The 23,225-nt window shown below is 46.9% G+C and overlaps 1 protein-coding gene across 1 annotated transcript in view; it reads right to left on the reverse strand.

Annotated features, from left to right (window-relative positions):
• LOC110510923 (protocadherin Fat 3) overlaps positions 1-23,225 on the reverse strand; it is a 313,201-nt gene that overhangs the window by 265,215 nt on the left and 24,761 nt on the right. Inside the window, exons 11-16 of the mRNA XM_036967730.1 lie at positions 21,765-21,902; positions 20,172-20,315; positions 12,297-12,559; positions 9,641-9,845; positions 7,938-8,180; positions 6,515-6,649 (exon numbers count right to left, since the gene is read on the reverse strand). Of these exons, the coding sequence (XP_036823625.1) occupies positions 6,515-6,649; positions 7,938-8,180; positions 9,641-9,845; positions 12,297-12,559; positions 20,172-20,315; positions 21,765-21,902 (1,128 nt within the window). The remainder of the gene's footprint in view (positions 1-6,514; positions 6,650-7,937; positions 8,181-9,640; positions 9,846-12,296; positions 12,560-20,171; positions 20,316-21,764; positions 21,903-23,225) is intronic.

Here is a 23,225-nt window from a genome sequence, read left to right on the forward strand (position 1 = left end):
TGGAGGAAGTGAGTGGCAGTCCTGGAGGAAGTGAGAGGCAGTCCTGGAGGAAGTGAGTGGTAGTCCTGGAGGAAGTGAGTGGCAGTCCTGGAGGAAGTGAGTGGCAGTCCTGGAGGAAGTGAGAGGCAGTCCTGGAGGAAGTGAGAGGCAGTCCTGGAGGAAGTGAGTGGCAGTCCTGGAGGAAGTGAGTGGTAGTCCTGGAGGAAGTGAGTGGCAGTCCTGGAGGAAGTGAGAGGCAGTCCTGGAGGAAGTGAGCGGCAGTCCTGGAGGAAGTGAGCGGCAGTCCTGGAGGAAGTGAGCGGCAGTCCTGGAGGAAGTGAGCGGCAGTCCTGGAGGAAGTGAGCGGTAGTCCTGGAGGAAGTGAGCGGTAGTCCTGGAGGAAGTGAGCGGTAGTCCTGGAGGAAGTGAGAGGCAGTCCTGGAGGAAGTGAGTGGTAGTCCTGGAGGAAGTGAGTGGTAGTCCTGGAGGAAGTGAGTGGTAGTCCTGGAGGAAGTGAGTGGTAGTCCTGGAGGAAGTGAGTGGTAGTCCTGGAGGAAGTGAGCGGTAGTCCTGGAGGAAGTGAGAGGCAGTCCTGGAGGAAGTGAGCGGTAGTCCTGGAGGAAGTGAGCGGTAGTCCTGGAGGAAGTGAGAGGCAGTCCTGGAGGAAGTGAGCGGTAGTCCTGGAGGAAGTGAGTGGTAGTCCTGGAGGAAGTGAGTGGTAGTCCTGGAGGAAGTGAGAGGCAGTCCTGGAGGAAGTGAGTGGTAGCGCATGCGCGCAGCTTAGAGGGAACATTGCTGTAGACTACTTTATCACCAACCCAAAGTCTCTCTGAGTGTTCCCAGTCAGCCCAACCAATCAGATCACAGAAAAATCACAGCCTACTTGAACAGAGCAATAATCAACCATGAGACATCGAAGTCAAAGGAACAAAATAATATTAAGAAATGCTGGGGTGGCAGGTAGACTAGTGGTTAGAGTGGAGGGCCGGCAGGTAGCCTAATGGTTAGAGCAGGTAGCCTAGTGGTTAGAGTGGAGGGGCGGCAGGTAGCCTAGTGGTTAGAGTGGAGGGGCGGCAGGTAGCCTAGTGGTTAGAGAAGATAGCCTAGTGGTTAGAGTGGAGGGGCGGCAGGTAGCCTAGTGGTTAGAGTGGAGGGGCGGCAGGTAGCCTAGTGGTTAGAGTGGAGGCGTGGCAGGTATCCTAGTGGTTAGAGTGGAGGGGTGGCAGGTAGCCTAGTGGTTAGAGTGGAGGGGCGGCAGGTAGCCTAGTGGTTAGAGTGGAGGGGCGGCAGGTAGCCTAGTGGTTAGAGTGGAGGGGCGGCAGGTAGCCTAGTGGTTAGAGTGGAGGCGTGGCAGGTATCCTAGTGGTTAGAGTGGAGGGGTGGCAGGTAGCCTAGTGGTTAGAGTGGAGGGGCGGCAGGTAGCCTAGTGGTTAGAGTGGAGGGGCGGCAGGTAGCCTAGTGGTTAGAGTGGAGGGGCGGCAGGTAGCCTAGTGGTTAGAGCGGAGGGGCGGCAGGTAGCCTAGTGGTTAGAGCGGAGGGGCGGCAGGTAGCCTAGTGGTTAAAGGGGAGGGGCGGCAGGTAGCCTAGTGGTTAGAGTAGAGGGACGGCAGGTAGCCTAGTGGTTAGAGCGGAGGGGCGGCAGGTAGCCTAGTGGTTAAAGGGGAGGGGCGGCAGGTAGCCTAGTGGTTAGAGTAGAGGGACGGCAGGTAGCCTAGTGGTTAGAGTGGAGGGGCGGCAGGCAGCCTAGTGGTTAGTGTGGAGGGGCGGCAGATAGCCTAATGGTTAGAGTGGAGGGGTGGCAGGTATCCTAGTGGTTAGAGTGGAGGGGTGGCAGGTAGCCTAATGGTTAGAGGGTTGGACTAGTAACCAGAAGGTTGCAAGATTGAATCCCTGAGCTGACAAGGTAAAAATATTCTGTTCTGGCAGTTAACCCCACTGTTCCAAGGTCGTCATTGAAAATAAGAATTTGTTCTTAACGGACTTGCCTAGTTAAATAAAGATAACATTTACAAAATGATGAAGTCTGATGCAGTGGTGTAGAAAAATACCCCAAAACTACAAACGTTTCACTGCGATAGTGAAGGTGTAAAGTTGGCAGAATAAAGCCTAAATAGTATATTTGACCTCTGATGAAGAATGCATAAACCTAAGAAAGAAATGGAGAAACATATCCAACCAAAAAACCAGAAGACCTTCACTATGGTGAAACACTAAAACAGAAATACACAAAGAAAGAATGAGGAACAGCATGTCAGAAAACAGAGTGATTGAAGAATCCATAGAATCAAACCACTTCTGGGAAAACTGGAACTCCAACTCCAACAGACGACACAATCGCCATCACACTGCATACTTCCTTATCCCACCTGGACAAGAGGAATACCTACGTGAGAATGCTGTTCATCAACTACAGCTCAGCATTCAACACCATAGTACCCTCCAAACTATTCATTAAGTTGGAGGCCCTGTGTCTCAACCCCACCCTGTGCAACTGGGTCCTGGACTTTCTGACGAGCTGCTCCCAGGTGGTGAAGGTAGGAAACAACATCTCCACCCCGCTGATCCTCAACACTGGGGCCCCACAAGGGTGCGTTCTGAGCCCTCTCCTGTACTCCCTGTTCACCCACGACTGCGTGGCCATGCACGCCTCCAACTCAATCATCAAGTTTGCAGATGACACTACAGTGGTAGGCTTGATTACCAACAACGACGAGACGGCCTACAGGGAGGAGGTGAGGGAGAGACTGAAAAACAGCTTCAGACTGTTAATGTCTATGTAGTACTGTGGAATAGAGTTCCATGTAGTCATGGCTCTATGTTGTACTGTGGAATAGAGTTCCATGTAGTCATGGCTCTATGTAGTACTGTGGAATAGAGTTCCATGTAGTCATGGCTCTATGTAGTACTGTGGAATAGAGTTCCATGTAGTCATGGCTCTATGTAGTACTGTGCTCCTCCCATAGTCTGTTCTGGACTTGGGGACTGTGAAGACACCTCTGGTGACATGTCTTGTGGGGTATGTATGGGTGTCTGAGCTGTGTGTTAGTAGTTTAAACAGACCTCTGGTGGCATGTCTTGTGGGGTATGTATGGGTGTCTGAGCTGTGTGCCAGTAGTTTAAACAGACCTCTGGTGATATGTCTTGTGGGGTATGTATGGGTGTCTGAGCTGTGTGCCAGTAGTTTAAACAGACCTCTGGTGATATGTCTTGTGGGGTATGTATGGGTGTCTGAGCTGTGTGCCAGTAGTTTAGACAGACAGCTTGGTACCTTCAGCTTGTCAACACTCCTTACAAAAACAAGTAGTGATGAAGTCAGTCTCTCCTCTACGTTGAGCCATGAGAGATTGATATGCATATTACTAATGTTAGCTCTCTGTGTACATCCGAGGGCCAGCCGTGCTGCTCTGTTCTGAGACAATTGTAATTTACGTCTTTGTAGTTTCTTTAGTGGCTGATGTGTATAGTGTTGAGTCATCCGCATACATAGACACACTGGCTTTACTCAAAGCATCAGTAAAGATTTGAAAAAGAAAGGGGCCTGGAGAATTCCCGATTCTACCTGGATTATGTTGGAGAGGATTCCATTCTAGAACACCCTCTGTGTTCTGTTACCTGGATTATGTTGGAGAGGATTCCATTCTAGAACACCCTCTGTGTTCTGTTAGACAGGTAACTCGTTATCAACAATATAGCAGGGGGTGTAAAGCCAGAACACACACGTTTTTCCAGCAGCAGACTATGATCGATAATGTCAAAAGCTGCACTGAAGTCTAACAAAACAGCCCCCCCACAATATTTTTATCATCAATTTCTCTCAGCCAGTCATCAGTCATTTCTGTAAGTGCCGTGCTTGTTGAATGTGTCGTGGAAATTCTTACACTCAAAGTCAATCGTAAATTAATCACTGTTTATTTGTCTGTGCGCTGGAGAGGTTCCAACCAACTCAGTGCACCATAGTGAACGTCTGTCAGGAGCTCTGCCTGGGCAGACCTAGCAGTTGTCTCATATACACAGACAAGTTATATTTGCATGATTTAGCATAATTCATTAATCATTTCCATTTTGTTTCATTAATGTGGCAGACCAATATCTCACGAGGCTTCTTCTCCCTAACCTGAGACCTTGAAACTGAACTTGCATGAACACAGAAATTAGTTATAAGAAAAGCACAAACATTAAAATCAAATTACAAATTCCCTATAAGTATGCTGAAAGTCTGTTGTCAATTTGTTTACTGTAAAATAGTATTGTATCTGGTCAAACACTATTTTTTCCAAAAGTTTACTAAGTGTTGGTAACAGGCTGATTGGTCGGCTATTTGAGCCAGTAAAGGGGGCTTTACTATTCTTAGGTAGCGGAGGGACTATAACTTCCCTCCAGGCCTGAGGACACAAGCTCTCTAGTAGGCTTAACATTTAAGATGTGGCAATATCGTTTGTTATTATCCTAAAACAAATTCTATCCAGATTGTCAGACCCCGGTGGCTAGTTGGGAATATCAGTGGGTTTTGTGATGAATGAGACATCTCAGTGAATGATGGAGCAGAGTTTGCCTTTTTGCCCTAAATGTAATTTAAGGTGGACCAGCAGCGTCTGGTTGTTCCCCATTACACACCATGGACCAGCAGCGTCTGGTTGTTCCCCATTACACACCACGGACCAGCAGCGTCTGGTTGCTCCTCATTACACAGCACAGACCAGCAGCGTCTGGTTGTTCCCCATTACACACCACAGACCAGCAGCGTCTGGTTGCTCCTCATTACACACCACAGACCAGCAGCGTCTGGTTGTTCCTCGTTACACACCACAGACCAGCAGCGTCTGGTTGTTCCTCGTTACACACCATGGACCAACAGCATCTGGTTGTTCCCCATTACACACCATGGACCAGCAGCGTCTGGTTGTTCCTCGTTACACACCACGGACCAGCAGCGTCTGGTTGCTCCTCATTACACACCACAGACCAGCAGCGTCTGGTTGCTCCTCATTACACACCACAGACCAGCAGCGTCTGGTTGCTCCTCATTACACACCACAGACCAGCAGCGTCTGGTTGCTCCTCATTACACACCACAGACCAGCAGCGTCTGGTTGCTCCTCATTACACACCACAGACCAGCAGCGTCTGGTTGCTCCTCATTACACACCACAGACCAGCAGCGTCTGGTTGTTCCCCATTACACACCACAGACCAGCAGCGTCTGGTTGTTCCTCTTACACACCACGGACCAACAAATATGATTTACATCAACAACATATGAACCACTACAAAACATGTGTGACCTCTTATTAGGACCAGCTTTTGCAACATTTCCTAGATATTTTACTATTATACAGTGATCACTACATCCACTAGATCTGCTTTAAAGCAAATATCTGAAGCATTCATTAAGATGTGACCAGTACATGTTGATGATTTCATTTCTGTGCTGTTTGTAACTACCCTGGTAGGTTGACTGATAGCCTGTACTGGTTCAGGTTGAGTGACCAACTGCCTGATTATCTCTACTCTGTCAGAGATACGAAGCAGAGACAGATCAAGTACAGGCTGAGTGACCAACTGCCTGATAATCTCTACTCTGTCAGAGATACGAAGCAGAGACAGATCAAGTACAGGCTGAGTGACCAACTGCCTGATTATCTCTACTCTGTCAGAGATACGAAGCAGAGACAGATCAAGTACAGGCTGAGTGACCAACTGCCTGATAATCTCTACTCTGTCAGAGATACGAAGCAGAGACAGATCAAGTACAGGCTGAGTGACCACCAACTGGCAATAGAAACTGGTCACTGCCTACCAGGGGAGGTAGAGACAGAGATGCACTTTCTCGTTTAGTATGAGAAATATTCTTCACCAAGAGATACATTATTTGCAGAAATTAATACATTTATTCACAATTGTATCTTATGAAACCCAGAGGAAGAACATGAAACAATCTTGGACGAAAGAACAACGGCTCCTACTGAAGCCACATATGTATTTTCCTGCCACAGCCTGAGGGACACTGAATAATAGCATCTGCATAGTAAGCAGTAACTTACCTATTATTACTATTATTATTGTTGTTGTGATTATCATTCCATATAGTAGTGGTATGGGTAGCAGGGGTGATGGTAAGGATAGCAGTTTAATGATGGCGGTTGTAGTAGTAGTAGTTGTAATAATGACGGTAGATGTAGTACTGATGTAACGGTGAGGATGACTGTATAGTTATGGTGAGTAGTCGTAGAGATATCTGAGGTATAAATGATACTAGTGGTAATGGTGGTACAGTTGAAGGCTACAAATTGTATTTCATGCCTATAAAGCAATCTGAATATTAAAGAGAGAGAGAGAGCAAGAGAGAGAGGGGGGGGGGTGTTAGTGTGTGTGGGGTGAGGTAGGTGTGTGTGAGTGAGGTGGGGAGGCGGCTGTTATGCCTGTCTGTCTGTCTGTCTGTCTGTCTGTCTGTGTGTCTGTGTGTGTGTGTGTGTGTGTGTGTGTGTGTGTGTGTGTGTGTGTGTGTGTGTGTGTGTGTGTGTGTGTGTGTGTGTACCTCTATGTCCAGGTAAGATAGAGAGCGTAGGATAGGTGTCCCTCTGTCCTCGGCCACTACAGTCAGGTTGTAGATCTGCTGTCTCTCATAGTCCAGCCTCTTCCCCACCCTCACTGCGCCGCTCACTGCATCCACCTAGATATACAATAACATAGAATACAGTACTAGATTAGACCCACCCTCACTGTGCCGCTCACCGCATCCACCTAGATATACAATAACATAGACTAGATTAGACCCACCCTCACTGCGCCGCTCACTGCATCCACCTAGATATACAATAACATAGAATACAGTACTAGATTAGACCCACCCTCACTGCACCGCTCACAGCATACACCTAGATATACAATAACATAGAATACAGTACTAGATTAGACCCACCCTCACTGCGCCGCTCACTGCATACACCTAGATATACAATAACAGACTAGATTAGACCCACCCTCACTGCGCCGCTCACTGCATCCACCTAGATATACAATAACATAGACTAGATTAGACCCATCCTCACTGCGCCACTCACCGCATCCACCTAGACATACAATAACATAGACTAGATTAGACCCACCCTCACTGTGTCGCTCACTGCATCCACCTAGATATACAATAACATAGAATACAGTACTAGATTAGACCCACCCTCACTGCGCCACTCACCGCATCCACCTAGATATACAATAACAGACTAGATTAGACCCACCCTCACTGTGTCGCTCACTGCATCCACCTAGATATACAATAACATAGAATACAGTACTAGATTAGACCCACCCTCGCTGTGCCGCTCACTGCATCCACCTAGATATACAATAACATAGAATACAGTACTAGATTAGACCCACCCTCACTGCACCGCTCACTGCATCCACCTAGATATACAATAACATAGAATACAGTATTAGATTAGACCCACCCTCACTGCGCCGCTCACCGCATCCACCTAGATATACAATAACATAGAATACAGTACTAGATTAGATCCACCATCTCTGCACTACACACTGCATCCACCTAGATATACAACAACATAGAATAGAGTATTAGATTAGATCCAACATCTCTGCACTACACACTGCATCCACCTAGATATACAACAACATAGAATAGAGTATTAGATTAGACCCACCATCTCTGCACTACACACTGCATCCACCTAGATATACAACAACATAGAATACAGTACTAGATTAGACCCACCCTCACTGTGCCGCTCACTGCATCCACCTAGATATACAACAACATAGAATAGAGTATTAGATTAGACCCTCCATCTCTGCACTACTCACTGCATCCACCTAGATATAGAATAACAGAGATGTAATCACACACATGTTGTATTTCCCTAGCTACAAGCTGCAGGGCTACAGCATAAACAAGTCAACAACACACAGCAACGTACAGACATAGAAAAGTCTCCCACCTCGAAGATGCCGTTTCCATCATTGGCCAGAGCGTAGGAGACCTGTCCCCCCAGTCCGAGGTCTGAATCCTGGGTCTGCAGCCAGGCGATGACTGCCCCTAGTGGCAGGTCCTCCAGGACACGGGCACTGTAGCTCCCAGGAACGAACAGCGGGGGGCAGTCATTAACGTCCTCTAGTGTTATACTCAGAGTTGTCACCTTGAACCGCTGGGTCCCTCTCTCCGCCTTATCCCTGGCCTCCACCTTAAATCACATCAATCAAAACAGTCAATAAATCAATGAATGAATGAATCATATTTATTTCATGAAACCATTTTTATATCACCAGTTGCATGTATTAATGTGCTTAGATTGGAAAAAGGCAACTAAATGTATTTTAAGTGTGTTCAATAAAATTCATTATTTAATTCACTCATTCATTCATTCATTCATTCATGCATGCATTCATGCATTCAATTATCCATCCATCCATCCATTCATTCATTCAATTATCCATCCATCAGTTTATCCATCCATTCATTCATCCATTCATTTATCCATCCATCCATCCATTCATCTGTTTATCTATCCATCCATCCATAAATCCGTTTATCCATCCATCCATCATCCATCCATCTATTCATTCAATTATCCATCCATCCATCCGTTTATCTATCCATTCCATTATCCATCCATCCAGCCATTCATTCAATTATCCATCCATCCATTCATCTATCTATCCATCCATTCATTCAATTATCCATCCATCCATCCATCCATTCATTCAATTATCCATCCATCCATCCATCCATTCAATTATCCATCCATCCATCCATCCATTCAATTATCCATCCATCCATCCATCCATCCATCCATTCATTCAATTATCCATCCATCCATCCATCCATCCATTCAATTACCCATCCATCCATCCATTCATCCAATTATCCATCCATCCATCCATCCATTCATTCAATTCTCCATCCATCCATTCAGCCATTCATTCAATTATCCATTCATCCATTAAATTATCCATCCATCCATCCATCCATTCATTCAATTATCCATCCATCCATTAAATTATCCATCCATCCATTCATTAAATTATCCACCCATCTGTTTATCCATCCATCCATCCATTCATTTAATTAATTATCCATCTATCCATCTGTTTATCCATCCATCCGTCCATTCATCCATCCATTTATCCATCCATCCATCCATTCATCCCTCCATTAATTTATCCATCCATTCATTTATCCATCCATCCGTTTATCCATCCATCCGTTTATCCATCCATCCATTCATCCATCCATCCGTTTATCCATCCATCCATCCATCCAATTATCCATCCATCCATCCATTCATCCATCCGTTTATCCATCCATCCGTTTATCCATCCATCCATTCATCCATCCATCTGTTTATCCATCCATCCATCCAATTATCCATCCATCCATCCATTCATCCATCCGTTTATCCATCCATCCATCCATCCAATTATCCATCCATCCATTCATCCATCCATCCATCCAATTATCCATCCATCCATCCATTCATCCATCCGTTTATCCATCCATCCGTTTATCCATCCATCTGTTTATCCATCCATCCATCCATTCATCCATCCATCCATCCATCCATTCATCCATCCATCTGTTTATCCATCCATCCATCCATCCATCCATTCAGCAGCCGTTGTCACAGTGTGTTAATGTGTTCACCTTCAGGCTAAACGCTGGGATGGTCTCCCGGTCGAGTTGCCCCGACACGACCACTGCCCCTGTGTTGCTGTTGATGCTGAACTGCGGCACGGCGGTGAGCAGCGAGTAGGAGACCTCTCCGTTGGAGCCGAGGTCTCTGTCTACAGCAACGACCTGCACCACCTCAGTACCCAACGCTGTGTTCTCAGGGACCACCACGCTGTAGCTAACAATAGTAATGATCATAAAAAATACATCACAATGAGAAGAAGAAGAAGACATTATGTTTGTAAAGTGATTTTCATCACATCTAGAAATCACAAAGCAAAGAACATCAAAAACAAGATTACATTTTTTGTTTCTGTAAAAGATTCACAAAAAATGTAACGAGACAACAAAGACCCGTGGGTCTTAGGGGCTCTGGTCTAAACTAGTGACTATGGAGGACATAGATAGTGATCTGGTGACTATAGAGCACATAGATAGTGATCTGGTCTAAACTAGTGACTATAGAGGACATAGATAGCGATCTAGTGACTATAGAGGACATAGATAGTGATCTGGTGACTATAGAGGACATAGATAGTGATCTGGTCTAAACTAGTGACTATAGAGGACATAGATAGTGATCTGGTCTAAACTAGTGACTATAGAGGACATAGATAGTGATCTGGTGACTATAGAGGACATAGATAGTGATCTGGTGACTATAGAGGACATAGATAGTGATCTGGTGACTATAGAGGACATAGATAGCGATCTGGTCAAAACTAGTGACTATAGAGGACATAGCTAGTGATCTGATGACTATAGAGGACATAGATAGTGATCTGGTCTAAACTAGTGACTATAGAGGACATAGATAGTGATCTGGTGACTATAGAGGACATAGATAGTGATCTAGTGACTATAGAGGACATAGATAGTGATCTAGTGACTATAGAGGACATAGATAGTTATCTGGTGACTATAGAGGACATAGATAGTGATCTAGTGACTATAGAGGACATAGATAGTGATCTGGTCTAAACTAGTGACTATAGAGCACATAGATAGTGATCTGGTGACTATAGAGGACATAGCTAGTGATCTGGTCTAAACTAGTGACTATAGAGGACATAGATAGTGATCTGGTGACTATAGAGTACATAGCTAGTGATCTGGTCTAAACTAGTGACTATAGAGGACATTCAGTGCCTTGCGAAAGTATTCGGCCCCCTTGAACTTTGCAACCTTTTGCCACATTTCAGGTTTCAAACATAAAGATATAAAACTGTATTTTTTTGTGAAGAATCAACAACAAGTGGGACACAATCATGAAGTGGAATGACATTTATTGGATATTTCAAACTTTTTTAACAAATCAAAAACTGAAAAATTGGGCGTGCAAAATTATTCAGCCCCCTTAAGTTAATACTTTGTAGCGCCACCTTTTGCTGCGATTACAGCTGTAAGTCGCTTGGGGTATGTCTCTATCAGTTTTGCACATCGAGAGACTGAATTTTTTGTTGCCAAAAAGTTCAATTTTGGTTTCATCTGACCAGAGCACCTTCTTCCACATGTTTGGTGTGTCTCCCAGGTGGCTTGTGGCAAACTTTAAACGACACTTTTTATGGATATCTTTAAGAAATGGCTTTCTTCTTGCCACTCTTCCATAAAGGACAGATTTTTGCAATATACGACTGATTGTTGTCCTATGGACAGAGTCTCCCACCTCAGCTGTAGATCTCTGCAGTTCATCCAGAGTGATCATGGGTCTCTTGGCTGCATCTCTGATCAGTCTTCTCCTTGTATGAGCTGAAAGTTTAGAGAGACGGCCAGGTCTTGGTAGATTTGCAGTGGTCTGATACTCCTTCCATTTCAATATTATCGCTTGCACAGTGCTCCTTGGGATGTTTAAAGCTTGGGAAATCTTTTTGTATCCAAATCCGGCTTTAAACTTCTTCACAACAGTATCTCGGACCTGCCTGGTGTGTTCCTTGTTCTTCATGATGCTCTCTGCGCTTTTAATGGACCTCTGAGACTATCACAGTGCAGGTGCATTTATACGGAGACTTGATTACACACAGGTGGATTGTATTTATCATCATTAGTCATTTAGGTCAACATTGGATCATTCAGAGATCCTCACTGAACTTCTGGAGAGAGTTTGCTGCACTGAAAGTAAAGGGGCTGAATAATTTTGCACGCCCAATTCTTCAGTTTTTGATTTGTTAAAAAAGTTTGAAATATCCAATAAATGTCGTTCCACTTCATGATTGTGTCCCACTTGTTGTTGATTCTTCACAAACAAATACAGTTTTATATCTTTATGTTTGAAGCCTGAAATGTGGCAAAAGGTCGCAAAGTTCAAGGGGGCCGAATACTTTCGCAAGGCACTGTAGATAGTGATCTGGTGACTATAGAGGACATAGATAGCGATCTGGTCTAAACTAGTGACTATAGAGGACATAGATAGGGATCTAGTGACTATAGAGGACATAGATAGTGATCTGGTGACTATAGAGGACATAGATAGTGATCTGGTCTAAACTAGTGACTATAGAGGACATAGATAGCGATCTGGTCAAATGTAAGGAATGGAGTAACATTTGGGACAGGAAGCCTGTTTACACAGGCAGCCTTCTTATGCTCGTTTGCCAATAATTGGTTATTTTTTATAAATATGCTGTCAGACCTGTCCTTGGCGAACACAGGCTCGTTATCATTAGCGTCCTCTACGTTGACGGTCAGGAGCCTCCAGTTGGAACGCTGAGGCAGACCCTGGTCGTAGACGGTCACGTTCAGGACGTAACGGTCAGACCGCTCGCGGTCCAGCGGCAGGAACACGGTCATCAGGCCCGTCTCCATGGCGATGTCGAAGCAGCTGTCTCTGTTGCCGTTGGAGATGGCGTACAGGATGTGACCGTTGAAGGCCGTGTCGTCATCTGTTGCCCTCACCTGGAATAAACAATAGAATAAATATTAACAATGTAAACAATTAATCAAAAGTTGGTTGAATATTGAATCAATCAATCCTTGTAAATGTACTAAAATCCAAAGAAAAGCACTCAGAAATAACCTTCGGTGGTTATACCGTACAGCTTATACTTGAAAATAGACCAAAATACAGTCAAAACTATATATACACAGCTGAAGTGGGAAGTTTACATACACCTTAGCCAAATACAGTTAGACTCAGTTTCACAATTCCTGACATTTAATCCTAGTAAACATTCCCTGTTTTAAGTCCGTTAGGATCACCACTTTATTTTAAGAATGGGAAAGGTCAGAATAATAGTAGAGAGAATGATTGATTTCCTTCCTGACATTCCCAGTGGGTCAGAAGTTTACATACACTCAATCAGTATTTGGTAGCATTGCCTTTAAATTGTTTAACTTGGGTAAAATGTTTTGGGTAGCCTTCCATAAACTTCCCACAATAAGTTGGGTGAATTTTGGCCCATTCCTCCTGACAGAGCTTCATGGTTGGGATGGTGTTCTTTGGCTTGCAAGCCTCCCCCTTTTTTCCTCCAAACATAACAATGGTCATTATAGCCAAACAATTATATTTTTGTTTCATCAGACCAAAGGACATTTCTCCAAAAAGTACGATCTTTGTCCCCATGTGCAGTTGCACATAATCTGTCTTTTTTATGGCGGTTTTGGAGCAGTGGCTTCTTCCTTGCTGAGAGACCTTTCAGGTTATGTCGATATAGGACTCATTTTACTGTGGATATTGATACTGTTGTACCTGTTTCCTCCAGCTTCTTCACAAGGTCCTTTGCTGTTGTTCTGGGATTGATTTGCACTTTCGCACCAAAGTACAGTGCCTTGCGAAAGTATTCGGCCCCCTTGAACTTTGCGACCTTTTGCCACATTTCAGGCTTCAAACATAAAGATATAAAACTGTATTTTTTTGTGAAGAATCAACAACAAGTGGGACACAATCATGAAGTGGAACGACATTTATTGGATATTTCAAACTTTTTTAACAAATCAAAAACTGAAAAATTGGGCGTGCAAAATTATTCAGCCCCTTAAGTTAATACTTTGTAGCGCCACCTTTTGCTGCGATTACAGCTGTAAGTCGCTTGGGGTATGTCTCTATCAGTTTTGCACATCGAGAGACTGAAATTTTTTCCCATTCCTCCTTGCAAAACAGCTCGAGCTCAGTGAGGTTGGATGGAGAGCATTTGTGAACAGCAGTTTTCAGTTCTTTCCACAGATTCTCGATTGGATTCAGGTCTGGACTTTGACTTGGCCATTCTAACACCTGGATATGTTTATTTTTGAACCATTCCATTGTAGATTTTGCTTTATGTTTTGGATCATTGTCTTGTTGGAAGACAAATCTCCGTCCCAGTCTCAGGTCTTTTGCAGACTCCATCAGGTTTTCTTCCAGAATGGTCCTGTATTTGGCTCCATCCATCTTCCCATCAATTTTAACCATCTTCCCTGTCCCTGCTGAAGAAAACAGGCCCAAACCATGATGCTGCCACCACCATGTTTGACAGTGGGGATGGTGTGTTCAGCTGTGTTGCTTTTACGCCAAACATAACGTTTTGCATTGTTGCCAAAAAGTTCAATTTTGGTTTAATCTGACCAGAGCACCTTTTTCCACATGTTTGGTGTGTCTCCCAGGTGGCTTGTGGCAAGACACTTTTTATGGATATCTTTAAGAAATGGCTTTCTTCTTGCCACTCTTCCATAAAGGCCAGATTTGTGCAATATACGACTGATTGTTGTCCTATGGACAGAGTCTCCCACCTCAGCTGTAGATCTCTGCAGTTCATCCAGAGTGATCATGGGCCTCTTGGCTGCATCTCTGATCAGTCCTCTCCTTGTATGAGCTGAAAGTTTAGAGGGACGGCCAGGTCTTGGTAGATTTGCAGTGGTCTGATACTCCTTCCATTTCAATATTATCGCTTGCACAGTGCTCCTTGGGATGTTTAAAGCTTGGGAAATATTTTTGTATCCAAATCCGGCTTTAAACTTCTTCACAACAGTATCTCGGACCTGCCTGGTGTGTTCCTTGTTCTTCATGATGCTCTCTGCGCTTTTGACGGACCTCTGAGACTATCACAGTGCAGGTGCATTTATACAGAGACTTGATTACACACAGGTGGATTGTATTTATCATCATTAGTCATTTAGGTCAACATTGGATCATTCAGAGATCCTCACTGAACTTCTGGAGAGAGTTTGCTGCAATGAAAGTAAAGGGGCTGAATAATTTTGCACGCCCAATTTTTCCGTTTTTGATTTGTTAAAAAATTTTGAAATATCCAATAAATGTCGTTCCACTTCATGATTGTGTCCCACTTGTTGTTGATACTTGTCACACCCTGGTCGAAGTATTTTGTGTTTATCTTTATTTATTTGGTCAGGCCAGGGTGTGGCATGGGTTTTTGTAGGTGGTGTATATGTATGGGGATTGTAGCTAGTGGGGTGTTCTAGCTAAGTCTATGGCTGTCTGAAGTGGTTCTCAATCAGAGGCAGGTGTTTATCGTTGTCTCTGATTGGGAACCATATTTAGGCAGCCATATTCTTTGAGTTTGTCGTGGGTGATTGTCCTTAGTGTCCTGATGTCATTGTTCTGTGTTAGGTTACACAAGTATAGGCTGTTTCGGTTTTCGTTAAGTTTATTGTTTTGGTAGTGTTTGTGTTTAGTGTGTTACTTCATTAAACATGGATTGCAATAGACACGCCGCATTTTGGTCCGACTCTCCTTCTCATCAAGAAAACCGTTACAGAATCACCCACCCTAAAGGGACCAAGCAGCGTGTCAACAGGCAGGAGCAGCGCGAGGAGATGCGCAATAAGGATTTCTGGACATGGGAGGAAATCCTCGACGGGAGAGGACCCTGGGCTAAACCAGGGGAGTGTAGCCGCCCAAAGGTGCAGCGGGAGAAGAAACAACAGGAGCAGCCCAAAGAGGAGTACAGTATGGAGTATACGACTTGGGAGGAGATCGACAGGTGGGCGGCCGACCCAGGGAGAGTGCCGGAGCCCGCCTGGGATTCGATGGAGCAGTGCGCGGAAGGATATAGGAGAATGGAGTTTGCGAAGCAAGCAAGGCGGCGCGGACGGAGGCCCCATAGTCACCCCCAAAAATTTCTTGGGGGGGGGCTCAGGGAGAGTGTGGCAGAGTCAGGAGCCAGACCTGAGCCAACTCTTCCTGTTTATCGTGAGGAGCCAAGGAGGAGACCAGAACCAGAGCCGGTGTTGGAGGTGAGCGAAACAGAGACTGTGAAGGAGTTAATGGGGAAATTGGAGGAGAGAGAAATGAGGGAGTTGCTGTGTTGGTGCATTTTGCATAGAATTCGCCTGACGGAACGTGTCAGGGATTTGATGGCACCTGGGTTAGCGCTCCATACTCGTCCTGAGGTCCGTTTTAGTCGGCTGGTGAAGTTGGTTCCAGTCTCACGCATCAGGCCTCCTGTGCCCATCCCTAGCCTTGCACGTCCTGTGCCAGCACTACGCATCAGGCCTACAGTGCGCCTCGCCTGTTCAGCGCAGCCAGAGCCTCTCTCCTCTCATGCGCTATCGGAGTCTTCCGCCTGTTCAGCGCAGCCAGAGCCTTTCTCCTCTCCTGCGCTATCGGAGTCTTCCGCCTGTTCAGCGCAGCCAGAGCCTTTCTCCTCTCCTGCGCTGCCGGAGTCTCCCGCCTGTTCAGCGCAGCCAGAGCCTCTCTCCTGTCATGCGCTATCGGAGTCTTCCGCCTGTTCAGCGCAGCCAGAGCCTTTCTCCTCTCCTGCGCTGTCGGAGTCTCCCGCCTGTTCAGCGCAGCCAGAGCCTTTCTCCTCTCCTGCGCTGCCGGAGTCTCCCGCCTGTTCAGCGCAGCCAGAGCCTCTCTTCTCTACTGCGCTATCGGAGTCTCCCGACTGTTCAGCGCAGCCAGAGCCTCTCTCCTCTCCTGCGCTGCTGGAGTCTCCCGCCTGTTCAGCGCAGCCAGAGCCTCTCTCCTCTCATGCGCTATCGGAGTCTTCCGCCTGTTCAGCACAGCCAGAGCCTTTCTCCTCTCCTGCGCTGTCGGAGTCTCCCGCCTGTTCAGCGCAGCCAGAGCCTTTCTCCTCTCCTGCGCTGCCGGAGTCTCCCGCCTGTTCAGCGCAGCCAGAGCCTTTCTGCTGTCCTGCGCTGCCGGAATCTCCCGCCTGTTCAGCGCAGCCGGAGCCTCTCTCCTCTCCTGCGCTGCCGGAGTCTCCCGCCTGTTCAGCGCAGCCAGAACTGCCAGTCTGCATGAAGCAGCCCGAGCTGCCAGTCTGCAATGAGCTGCCAGCCTGCAAGGAGCTGCCAGCCTGCAAGGAGCTGTCAGTCTGCATGGAGCAGCCTGAGCTGTCAGTCTGCATGGAGCAGCCTGAGCTGTCAGTCTACATGAAGCAGCCAGAGCTGCCAGTCTGCAAGGAGCTGCCAGTCTGCAAGGAGCTGCCAGTCTGCAAGGAGCAGCCTGAGCTGTCAGTCTGCATGGAGCAGCCTGAGCTGTCAGTCTGCATGAAGCAGCCCGAGCTGTCAGTTTGCAAGGAGCAGCCAGAGCTGTCAGTCTACATGAAGCAGCCAGAGCTGCCAGTCTGCAAGGAGCTGCCAGTCTGCAAGGAGCTGCCAGTCTGCAAGGAGCGGCCAGTCTGCAAGGAGCTGCCAGTCTGCAAGGAGCTGCCAGTCTGCAAGGAGCTGCCAGTCTGCAAGGAGCTGCCAGCCTGCAAGGAGCTGTCAGTCTGCATGGAGCTGCCAGTCTGCAAGGAGCCGCCAGAGCTGCCTGTCTGCAGGATGCCGCTAAAGCTGCCAGTCTGCAAGGAGCCGCCAGAGCTGCCAGTCTGCAAGGAGCCGCCAGAGCTGCCAGTTAGCATGGAGCAGCCAGGGCCGCCAGTCAGTATGGAGCAGCCAGGGCCGCCAGTCAGCATGGAGCAGCCAGGGCCGCCAGTCAGCATGGAGCAGCCAGTCAGCATGGAGCAGCCAGTCAGCATGGAGCAGCCAGAGCAGCCAGTCAGCATGGAGCAGCCAGAGCCGCCAGTCAGCATGGAGCAGCCAGTCAGCATGGAGCAGCCAGAGCTGCCAGTCAGCATGGAGCTGCCAGTCAGCATGGAGCAGCCAGAGCTGCCAGTCAGCATGGAGCATCCAGTCATCATGGATTAGCCAGTCAGCATGGAGCAGCCAGAGCTGCCAGTCGACCAGACTCTCCGAGAGCTGCCAGTCGACCAGAATCTCCCAGATCTGCCAGTCGACCAGACTCTCCCAGATCTGCCAGTCGACCAGACTCTCCCAGATCTGCCAGTCGACCAGACTCTCCCAGATCTGCCAGTCGACCAGACTCTCCCAGATCTGCCAGTCGACCAGATTCTCCCAGATCTGCCAGTCGACCAGACTCTCCCAGATCTGCCAGTCGACCAGACTCTTCCAGATCTGCCAGTCGACCAGACTCTTCCAGATCTGCCAGTCGACCAGACTCTTCCAGATCTGCCAGTCGACCAGACTCTTCCAGATCTGCCAGTCGACCAGACTCTTCCAGATCTGCCAGTCGACCAGACTCTTCCAGATCTGCCAGTCGACCAGACTCTTCCAGATCTGCCAGTCGACCAGACTCTTCCAGATCTGCCAGTCGATCAGACTCTTCCAGATCTGCCAGTCGACCAGACTCTTCCAGATCTGCCAGTCGACCAGACTCTTCCAGATCTGCCAGTCGACCAGACTCTTCCAGATCTGCCAGTCGACCAGACTCTTCCAGATCTGCCAGTCGACCAGACTCTTCCAGATCTGCCAGTCGACCAGACTCTTCCAGATCTGCCAGTCGACCAGACTCTTCCAGATCTGCCAGTCGACCAGACTCTTCCAGATCTGCCAGTCAGCCAGGATCTGCCAGCCAGCCAGGATCTGGTAGATTCATCAACCTGCCTGAGCTTCCCCTCAGTCCCGAGCTGCCTCAGTCCCGAGCTGCCCCTCAGTCCCGAGCTGCCCCTCAGTCCCGAGCTGCTCCTCAGTCCAGTGGGGTTCTGGGTGAGGACTACTAGGCCATGGTCGGCGGCGAGGGTGGACTATCCAGGGACGCGAGGAGAGGGGACTAAGACATTGATTGAGTGGGGTCCACATCCCGCGCCGGAGCCGCCACCATGGACAGACGCCCACCCGGACCCTCCCTATTGTTTTGAGGTGCGTTCGGGAGTCCGCACCTTAGGGGGGGGGTTCTGTCACACCCTGGTCGAAGTATTTTGTGTTTATCTTTATTTATTTGGTCAGGCCAGGGTGTGGCATGGGTTTTTGTAGGTGGTGTGTATGTATGGGGATTGTAGCTAGTGGGGTGTTCTAGCTAAGTCTATGGCTGTCTGAAGTGGTTCTCAATCAGAGACAGGTGTTTATCGTTGTCTCTGATTGGGAACCATATTTAGGCAGCCATATTCTTTGAGTTTGTCGTGGGTGATTGTCCTGATGTCATTGTTCTGTGTTAGGTTACACAAGTATAGGCTGTTTCGGTTTTCGTTAAGTTTATTGTTTTGGTAGTGTTTGTGTTTAGTGTGTTACTTCATTAAACATGGATTGCAATAGACACGCCGCATTTTGGTCCGACTCTCCTTCTCATCAAGAAAACCGTTACAATTCTTCACAAAAAAATACAGTTTTATATCGTTATGTTTGAAGCCTGAAATGTGGCAAAAGGTCGCAAAGTTCAAGGGGGCCGAATACTTTCGCAAGGCACTGTATGTTCATCTCTAGAGACAGAACACGTCTCCTTCCTGAGCGGTATGATGGCTGCATGGTCCCATGGTGTTTATACTTGCGTACTATTGTTTGTACAGATAAACGTGGTACCTTCAGGCGTTTGGAAATTACTCCCAAGGATGAACTAGACTTGTGGAGGTCCTACAATTCTATTTTCTGAGGTCTTGCCTGATTTCTTTTGATTTCCCCATGATGTCAAGCAAAGAGGCACTGAGTTTGAAGGTAGGCCTTGAAATACATCCACAGGTAAAACTCCAATTGACTCAAATGATGTCAATTAGCCTATCAGCAGCTTTTAAAGCCATGAGATAATTTTCTGGAATTTTCCAAGATGTTTAAAGGCACAGTCAACTTAGTGTAAACTTCTGACCCACTGGAATTGTGATACAGTGAATTATAAGTGAAATAATCTGTCTGTTAACAATAGTTGGAAAAAGTACTTGTGTCACGCACAAAGTAGATGTCCTAACCGACTTGCCAAAACTATAGTTTGTTAACAAGAAATTTGTTGAAAATTGTTAGGTTGGAGGTTGGAGTTTTAATGACTCCAACCTAAGTGTATGTAAACTTCTGACTTCAACTGTAGGTAGCTCCTACCTATATATGTATAACTTTATGAGCCGGACTGCCTGTCTTTTGCTAATGATTTATTTTCTGCTTTTAGACGCCCAATGGGCCTTTTTGTTTTTTCTGGCGCCCCCTTGTGTACTGAGCAAGGTATTACAAGGTAATACTGTAAATCCCGGGATGAGAGAAGGACGCTATGATGGACAGCACCCAACCCTACTCTGGATACTTCCCAATATGTGTAACTCATTTACCATGAACACTACATCACAACGTGGAATTCCACATCCCTCACCTGAAAGACACTCGCCCCCTTGGCCAGATCCTCCCTGACCACGATACTGGAGGGGAACGACTCAAACTGAGGCGTCAGTCTGTTGGCTGAGAACAGGTCTGTGTACCCCTCATCCACCCTGGGTCTCCGCAGCGCCGTAGCCTTCTGGAGGAAGAAGAAGAAGAAGACTTTACAGATCTATTTTCTTTGCTCTGCTTTAATCCCAACAGAGGGGCTGGACCAGAGAGACTGGAACAGAGAGACTGGAACAGAGAGACTGGAACAGAGGGACTGGAACAGAGGCGCTAGAACAGAGAGACTGGAACAGAGGGGCTGGAACAGAGAGACTGGAACAGAGAGACTGGAACAGAGGGACTGGAACAGAGGCGCTAGAACAGAGAGACTGGAACAGAGGGACTGGAACAGAGGCGCTAGAACAGAGAGACTGGAACAGAGGCGCTAGAACAGAGAGACTGGAACAGAGGGACTGGAACAGAGGGACTGGAACAGAGGGACTGGAACAGAGGCGCTAGAACAGAGAGACTGGAACAGAGGGACTGGAACAGAGGCGCTAGAACAGAGAGACTGGAACAGAGGGGTTGGAACAGAGAGGCTGGAACAGAGAGACTGGAACAGAGAGACTGGAACAGAGAGACTGGAACAGAGGGACTGGAACAGAGGCGCTAGAACAGAGAGACTGGAACAGAGGGACTGGAACAGAGGCGCTAGAACAGAGAGACTGGAACAGAGGGGTTGGAACAGAGAGGCTGGAACAGAGAGGCTGGAACAGAGAGACTGGAACAGAGGGACTGGAACAGAGGCGCTAGAACAGAGAGACTGGAACAGAGGGACTGGAACAGAGGCGCTAGAACAGAGAGACTGGAACAGAGGGGCTGGAACAGAGAGGCTGGAACAGAGAGACTGGAACAGTGTGAGCCCGATGTCCCTGTCCGAACTAGCTAACTAACTCTGCTCGCAAACACACATGACAATGTACAGCTTGAGCTTGAGCTATACAAAATGATCTCCTTGGCGACTAACTCCATCACAAATGCTGCAGTTTAGGGGTTAAGTGCCTTGAAGTAAGTGCACCTGAGATACGGATTTATTTGTGTTTATTTTTGCATTTTTAGCCCTTTTTCTCCCCAATTTCGTGGTATCCAATTGTTTTTTAGTAGTTGTTTTTTAATATTGTCTCATCGCTACAACTCCCATACGGGCTCGGGAGAGACGAAGGTTGAAAGTCATGCATCCTCCGATACACAACCCAACCAAGCCGCACTGCTTCTTAATCCAACCGAGGAGGCCAGCCGCAACGTGTCGGGGGAAACACCGTGCACCTGGCAACCTTGGTTAGCGTGCACTGTGCGCTCCACAGGAGTCGCTGGTGCGCGATGAGACAAACCCTCCCTAACCCGGACGACGCTAGGCCAATTGTGCGTCGATCCCACGGACCTCCCGGTCGCGGCTGGTTATGACAGAGCCTTGGCGCGAACCCAGAGTCTCTGGTGGCACAGCTGGCGCTGCAGTACAGCGCCCTTAACCACTGCGCCACCCGGGAGGCCCCTGAGATACGGATATTGATAATGATATTGATAATGATATTGATGGCACCTGTAGTACCAGCTCTGCCAGGCTCTGGGCCACTCCTGTCTCTCTGCAGGTGACACTACGAGACGGCATCCCTCCCCGGACCACCGTCACGTTGACGTAGGTCGGCTCCGAGAACAGCTCTCCGTCCGTCGCCTCCACCTTCAGAGGAATAATAATAGAAATAATATTAATACAAAGAAGAACGATAATAATATAAAAAATAATAACACTATTAATAATAAAATTAATAACAATATGAACAATGATAATAATATTAAAAATAATAGTAATAATAATAATAACAATGATAATTACATTAATAATAATAGTAATGATAATACAATTATTAATAATAATAACAGTAATGTTAATAATATTATTAATAATAATACAATCAATAATAATAATAACATTAATAATAATATTAATAATAATAATAACAACATTAATAATAATAATACTGTGTACCAAATGGAACACTGTTATGTGTAGTGCACTATTATAAGGAGAGACATAGGAATTCATAGGGAGACACAGGGAGACATAGGGACACACAGGGAGAGACAGGGAGACACAGGGAGACACCGAGAAACACAGGGAGACACAGGGAGACACAGGGAAAACAGGGAGACACAGGGAGACACAGGGAGACACAGGGACACACAGGGAGACACAGGGAGACATAGGGAGACATAGGGATACACGGGGAGACATAGGGACACACAGTGAGACACAGGGAGACACAGGGAGACATAGGGATACATAGGGAGACACAGGGAGACACAGGGAGACACAGGGACACACAGGGAGACACAGGGAGACATAGGAATTCATAGGGAGACACAGGGAGACACAGGGAGACACAGGGAGACATAGGAATTCATAGGGAGACACAGAGAGACACAGGGAGACACAGGGAGACACAGGGAGACACGGGGAGACATAGGGACACACAGGGACACACAGGGAGACATAGGAATTCATAGGGAGACACAGGGAGACATAGGGAGACACAGGGACACACAGGGAGACACAGTGAGACACAGGAAGACACAGGGAGACAAAGGGAGACATATGGATCCTGGGATCCATCAATACTATATGTGAAGAAAAGAGAAGACACACACAAACACTCTACACACCCCAAACATTGTTCTTAGTAATGTAATACTGTAGTGTAGTGTAATGTAATACTGTAATCTGTAGTGTAGTGTAATCTGTAATCTGGCGGTGTATGTATTGTGCTGTATGTGTTGTACTGTATGTGTTGTGGTGTATGTGTTGTTGTGTATGTGTTGTACTGTATGTGTTGTGGTGTATGTGGTGTGGTGTATGTGTAGTGGTGTATGTGTAGTGGTGTATGTGTTGTACTGTATGTGTAGTGGTGTATGTGTTGTGGTGTATGTGTTGTGGTGTATGTGTTGTGGTGTATGTGTTGTACTGTATGTGTTGTTCTGTATGTGTTGTGGTGTATGTGTTGTG

This window comes from Oncorhynchus mykiss, chromosome Y (assembly GCF_013265735.2).
Source record: "Oncorhynchus mykiss isolate Arlee chromosome Y, USDA_OmykA_1.1, whole genome shotgun sequence".
Classification (NCBI taxonomy): domain Eukaryota; kingdom Metazoa; phylum Chordata; class Actinopteri; order Salmoniformes; family Salmonidae; genus Oncorhynchus; species Oncorhynchus mykiss.